Source organism: Pundamilia nyererei, unplaced genomic scaffold, assembly GCF_000239375.1.
Source record: "Pundamilia nyererei isolate P.nyererei 1_Seehausen unplaced genomic scaffold, PunNye1.0 scaffold00379, whole genome shotgun sequence".
Lineage (NCBI taxonomy): Eukaryota > Metazoa > Chordata > Actinopteri > Cichliformes > Cichlidae > Pundamilia > Pundamilia nyererei.
Window position 1 is genome coordinate 178,686 of NW_005187780.1, and position 6,925 is coordinate 185,610.

Below are 6,925 nucleotides of genomic sequence, written 5' to 3' on the forward strand. Positions count from 1 at the left end.
AAAGGCTTCATTGCTGTGACCTGCTATTACTATTACCGTGATTATTCCACAGGCTGCGTCTGAAAGCACAAAGCACTCTGGTTTATTTAAGGTGGACTGGACCGATGGCGCGTGCACGCTGAAGCGATCTCAGTGAGTACTTTAAGTGTTTTGGAAGAATCAGAGAGCTGGCCTTGTGCTGTGTTCATCACAAACACTGGAAATGTCAAATTTACAGGTTTGTGTTCAGCGTGTTCTGCTTATTGGAGCGTTTTTATCCGCAGCTGTAACTCTGACAGCCGTTAGTGTCGGGACGAAATCTGTTTAATGAAACCGTTTCTCTTATTGCATCGTTCACTGAACGAGATGTAAAGTCAGACTGAAATCTGTCTGCGCAGCGTTAAATTTACACTGTTTCCTGTCTGCATGCACGCTTACCACCGCCGCTGCCACCGCTGCCGCCACCACAACCACCACCGCCGCCGCCACCGCTGCCGCCACCACAACCACCACCACACCCACCACCACTCAGCATAACTCAGCGGACTGGCCAGTGTGCTCACATTAAAACATTAACTGTGTGAGCTGCACATGTCAGCAGACTGAGAGCAGGGACTCAGAGCTGGGCTGTTCTTCAGACCTGCAGGTTGTTGTCGACCCGCAGCTCCTGAGAGCTGCAACGATCATGTTTTATGTAGCGCGCTGCTAAAGGTCGCTGTGGTTTAATTAAAGCTTAATCGCTGATCCCGGCGCTCTGAACCACAGAACAACCCAACGACACATCTGCCAGCAGCTGGTTTACAAATCAGTTATTAACCAATTAGCAGTGATTACTGATGGGGCCACAGGCTGCTAACAGTAACAACGATCAGCAGCACGATGGAGCCGTTTCTTTGGTACTTTCTGTTTATGCATAAACGATTTCTTTATGTGAAGAGTTTCTGGAAGTGTTTCACCAGGAAGAGCCGACCGACACTCCGTCAGTCTTCTGAAAGCCTCTGTTGGCTTTTTCACGTCTGAGTTGTTGAGTGAACGCCGCTGCAGGAGGACGTGCTTCAGGTCTCGACTCTTTTAGTGGCACAAACGTCTGTTTTCTGCGTCGCACGCCACGAAAACCCAAAACGCCCACATCTGACCCGAGCGACCTCCTGACAAGCCGCGTTGACGGGACGACGGCTCGCCTGTAAATGAGGTTTCTGTCAGACTGAAAGGTCAAGCGGGCACACTCCATCAGACGTGACAGCTGATAAAGACGCGGAGGTAAGACCGAGGAGTCTCCCGGCTCGTGGAGCTGTAATTGGCCTCGTCGCTTGGAGTGCTCGCACAGATGAAGCACAGCACTCGACACGCTTTCAACCTTTCGAAGTGACGGCCCGGCGGGACGGATTTCGTTTCAGGTGGTTGTGACACAGATTTACAACATGAAGTCTGACACGTTTAAAGACCAACACTCGGACGCTGTGTGTGCTGCGGTCTGGCTTCAGGGCCGAACCTGCCTGATGTGGCGTACTCACAGTGCGGGCTCTCCTTGCCGCCGGCTTTCAGCAGCAGCTTGGCGATGGGCGTGTTGTTGGTCATGATGGCGATGTCGAGCGGCGTCAGGCCCTGGCTGTTGGGAGTGTTCAGGTCCAGCTCCTCGGCCGAACACTGGTACAGAAGGATCTGCACGGCGTCCAGGTCCTGCTGCTCCACCGCCTCGAAGATGCAGTCGCTGCCCTGCATCGTCTGAAAGTGAGAACCAGCATTTTACCAGTCTGGACACGTGGTCACGTGACTTTATGACACAAACCAAAGGTGAAGATCATACAAACCTGGAGCCAAAACAAGCAAAACAACAGGAAGCTAAACAACAACCATCGAACGGCAGCGTTTCCTGATCCACAGTCGGAGCTTCCTGATGGTTCATGAGCCCACAGTGTCTGAAACACCGAGCTCTCTGGGCGCTCGCTTTACACCAATCATGTCATTAAGCAGCCGCCAGATGTTCCAGCAGCTGTTTGACATCTTTAAAGAACAGATAACATTTCTCAGTTTCCACGTGTGACGAGTTTAAAAAACGCCGCTGCTCGGATCATCTGTACGTCTCCCACCGCGCTGCTTCATCCCCCTCAGACCTCACGTGCAGCATCCTTTCAGGCGCCGCGGGGACATCACCGCGTGAAACGGACACGTATGACATGTGTGCACGATCATGTGGTTACCATGGGAACAGGCGTGCAGGAGTTTCGTCAGTGAGACGAGCCGTCCTCAGGATTCCTGATCTCTCCACGTTTGTGCCGAGACACTGTGTGTGTGTGACTGTGAGTCTGTCGGTGAGCTCAGGTCACATGACACTTTATTCAAAGAGGAAGCAGCTGAAAACGACCTTTTTGCTGACGTGGAGATGAGATGATTTGAGTCACTTTCACTCTTTAATCTGCTGATTCTGAGGCTGCGTCCACACGTACACGGGTATTTTTGAAAACGGAAAATCTCCGTTTTCATTTTCAAAAATACCCCCGTCCACACGTAAAGGCAGAAATGAAGGAAAACGCTGCTAGGAACATGCCAAAGCAACAGGTGGCGATATATTCTTAACCGTGTAGAAATGTTGGCCAATCAGAAGTCTAGAAGCCTCGGTGGGAAAAAGTAAACAAAGCTGGGGCATAGAAGCAGAACCGAGTCGTATGTGTGGAGGGACAGTAACTGTGTTTATGTAAGCATTTAAACACTGCAGAGAGTAGAATTAACAGTATTGTAGAAATTCATTTCACCGAAACAATAACGTGGCGCACACTGTGACGTCAAAAAAAGCGCACATCTTTGACGCTGCGTTTTCCTCGTCACACGTAAATGCAAAAACAGAGTTTTCGAAAACATTCACCCTGGCAGGCGTTTTTAGAAATCTCCGTTTTCAGTGACCGAAAACGCCGTTTACGTGTGGACGGAAGGTGCAAACGCATAGAAAAATCTGCGTTTTCTAAAATACCCGGGTACGTGTGGATGTAGTCTGCTGACTCGCTCGAGCGTCGGCTCAGCGTCTCTGAAACGAGCCGCCTGTTCTCACTGAGCTCACAAACAGCGAGTGAAACCGTGGCGACCTGAGATCTGCCATCGGTGACAGGATTCAACCAGCAATGAAACGTCTGGATTCTGACGAGCTGTCAAAAACTGACCAGCAGAAACTAAAATAGAGCAGTTATCATGTATTATTATCATACTTAGTCACACTGAACTGGATTATTTTGTTATTATTTTAATTTAATCTTTTGTAAACAGCAAAAGAAGAATTTTATTATTCAGGGAAAAATTTTTCTTTACTGACCAAACTTCAAACTTTACTTTAAATACTTCAGAATTTTACATACTTGTACTTTATACTTTGTACTCAACAGTAATCACACTTTATTTCATTATAAGACTGGTAGACATAAAAAATACTGTAATATAATGTAACATGAATGACTGTAACTAATGATAAATTAGTCCGTTCATTTATAAATGCATTGTAATTTAAAATGATCACGCCAGAATATTAAAACTTTACTTATTTATGGGTTTTATAGTTGAACATTCCTGTAATTATTATTATAAATATACTGTATTTGCCATATATTATAATCACATCGTCATATTACACTCATCCTACTGCAGTGTAATTACACTACAGTGTGTCAGTTACAATGTAACTGCAGTGTAATTACAGACCCAGCCTCATGCTCTCATGTTTAACTTAAGTTAAACTAATTCTTCATAAACTGTATTAAACTAATTTATTAACGTCACAATGTAATTATAAAAATGTAATAATAATATTTATATAAACAGAATATTTCACTGTATTTAATTACAAATAATGTAAAAACCCGAGTGTTGGAAACGACTTTTTGAATGTTTCCTCCTCACAGAGTAAAGAAGCAGCGAGGAGGAAGCTGATGAAACGGAAACAAAGTGTTTCTCTGCTCAGGCTGGAAACGGCTCCTCCTTCGCTTGTCTCTGTAGACGTGACGGCAGCGAGCGGAAACTTTTTGTTCTTTGTCAGGCTGACAGAGGGCGGCAGCGACCATCCACAGCGTGGCGGCTGCTTTCAGGTTTATCACAAAGCGTGTGAACAGAGAAACATCCTGCAGGCCGCTGCGTGGCTGTTATTGCTGAGGGCGGCGCCGCGCTGAGCTATGCCTCCTGAAACCACAAAGCCTTTAACAGAACACAGAGCCGGGTGGTGCAGGTGGAGCTGCAGACCATCAGACGCGACGTGGGCCCTGGTTCAAAGTTGGATCAGGCTTCTGGATTTAGAAACAGCTTTGAGGTTTTGAAGTGGCGACATCACCAGTGTCGGTTTGGGCTCACTTCAGTTCTGTTAGTGATGTTTCCACCTCTCTTTGACTGGATTCAGTCACCTGTGACTGGGTTTGGATGTGTTTCCTGGACACTCGCCTGGTGGACCAGTCACAGTTTTTCAGTCCGTGTCGGTGTCTTTAGGATTAAGATCAATGGTTGTGGTTTTAAACTAGATCACGATCGTGAAACACTTGTTGTGTGGACTGAAAGTGTCTCATGTAGTCCTGGAGGTTTGCTTTCCTGCTGCCGAACGACTCTGAACAATCTGCAGCAGAGGTTCAACTTCTAAGAACTAAAGACAGTTTCAGGTGCAGCCCTTGCACAGCAGTTTGGGAACGAGCTTCCATCATCCTGGATTCAGACGGTTTTGTTTGTTTCTACTTGTTACTCTGAACCTGGTGTTGTGTTTACACCAGAGATGGGTTTGAACTTGTTTGGTATGGTTTACTATCTCGACTGGTTCAGCTGATACTAATTTACAGCTCAGATTTGGGACGTCCTTGAGAACTCGCCACAGCTGTTCTGTGGACACTGGACTCCCATTGGATGGTTTTTGGACTTTGTTGGGGTTGGTTATTATCTTTGTTTTGGAGAACCTTACCCTGGTGTGTGTTTTGTGGATTTGTCTCCCTCCATCTGCTGCAGGTCTTTGTGAGTTTGGGCTCCTGCAGAATGAACACGGGGACCTTTGGATGGTGGAGATTTGGACTGTGAGCCTAAACGTGAGCAGAGTTCTGCAGATCGACTCGTACTCGCTGTGCTTGGAGGCTTTTGTTTCCTCCCCCGTCTGCCTCTTTGTTTCATGTCTGCTGCTGTGGCTGGTTTGTAAATGTCAGCAGGCTGGCAGAGAGAGTGCGCGTGCAACATGACCTGTCACACATGATGAGTCGCCGCAACCAAATGTTTCGCAGGGCAGCAGGAAGGCGGCGACGATGGCAGCAGACAGAGACGAGCCTGAGAAAAGATGGCGTGTTGCTACAAACCAAAGACGGCGTCCACAGTGTCCTCGAGCGAGGCACGTAACTCCACGTTCTCAGTTCGCCGAACTCTGCAGCCGTGGAGTGACGAACAGTCTGTCTTTACGATGCTGGTCTGAGATCAGATGAAAGACGCGACAGTCGAGAGCAGAGGCTCTGACGACATCGCCGGTAACAGAATTAGCGAAGCGCGTTTCTCGATCCTTCTGTCAGAGACGGGGTTTCCCCCGTCAGGCCAGCCATCGCCACGGCAACATTAGCACAAGAAAAAAGCATCACATGAACATGTGGAGAGTTTATCACAGCTTCATGATCAGGATACAGGAGTTTTTTAAAGACTCGATCTGAGCGAATACCTGAACATCAGTGCCTGCACGCTCTCTGTGTTACTGTAGCGTAACAGCGCTGTGACACCTGTGCTACCTGTAATTCGGTGCTATGTAAATAAAACTGAACACATTAATGATGATTAAAAGATTAAAACACCTTTATTCATGTTTTTGTGCCGTATGTTAGTGTTTTTATTCAGAAAACAGTTTCCAGCTGCTGAAATGTGAAGCTTGTTTGCTGTGTGAGTGTAAAGCACGTCTGCAAACAGACTCAGCCATGCGGTGACAGGATAGTTTCACTGCTGACTTTCACACTCATCCCAAGACGTAAAGAGACTTCCTGTTTGCTGCATTGATGAAGACTGGATGAGTTTCTGCTAATTAGGACACAAATTAAAGCTGGAGGCTGACTAAGAGGACGCATTAGTCAGTGCGCCCCAGGGTGGCTGTAGCTACAATGTAGCTGCCATCACCAGTGTGTGAATGTGTGGATGACTGTGTAAAGCACTATACAAATACAGGCCATTTACCATTTACCATTAGCTTAAATGGATTTTTGAGCGATGAACTGTCAGAGTAACATCGGCCTCGTGCGGCTCTTTGTGTTCAAACCCCGCAGGATTCATGTCCAGCGTCTGTGCTGCAGTTAAAACAAACCTGCCGCGTTAACTAAGTAAAGTGATGCAGTGACCGAGGCGCGCCTGAACTCACCGAGGCTTTACGGAGCCGATCCGTCTTGCCAAAGAAGTAGGCATCTTCGAAGGAGGAGGTGCTTCCTCGCAGCTTCTCCGACAGGTTCCTGTAGAGGCGCTTGGCGGCATTGGGGGAGGCCGGCCCGCCGGGGCACTTCCTGGTCTGGGACAACTGTAGGTTCTGCATCTGCTGCGTCATAACACCCGGGAGGCGTCTGCTGGGATGGAAATGCAAAGATCGACGTTAGCTGTTGGGATAAAGCATCGGATACAGACAAACAGGGATCACACGTGTCATCAAATGTTAATTACAGCTTTGGCATCCTCATAGAACCAGAGTTATGCTGAGCAACCACTGCTTACTCTGGACCCGTTACCATCACAGTCGCTGGAGGATCCTTTACATCAGTAATGCTGACAGACTAGATCATAAAGCAGCTGCCAAAACCACCAATCAGAACCTCTGAGGACGTCCACAGTTTTACAGCACGCGGCAAAAGTCGAGGCAATAAACATGTCTGTGAAGGTTCTCAGTCATCCAGGTCATCGTAGTCAAAGGAGCTTGCAAAGAAAAGCATCTGGACTTCTTTAAGTTGCTTGAAGACGTTTCACCTCTCATCCGAGAAGC

The 6,925-nt window shown here is 47.5% G+C and overlaps 1 protein-coding gene across 1 annotated transcript in view; it reads right to left on the reverse strand.

Moving 5' to 3' along the window:
* Positions 1 to 6,512, reverse strand: part of ankfn1a (ankyrin repeat and fibronectin type III domain containing 1a) — a 39,337-nt gene extending 32,825 nt beyond the window's left edge. The window contains exons 1-2 of the mRNA XM_013915849.1: positions 6,317 to 6,512; positions 1,494 to 1,704 (exon numbers count right to left, since the gene is read on the reverse strand). Of these exons, the coding sequence (XP_013771303.1) occupies positions 1,494 to 1,704; positions 6,317 to 6,496 (391 nt within the window). The 5' untranslated portion in view covers positions 6,497 to 6,512. The remainder of the gene's footprint in view (positions 1 to 1,493; positions 1,705 to 6,316) is intronic.
* Between the last annotated feature and the right edge of the window lie 413 nt (positions 6,513 to 6,925).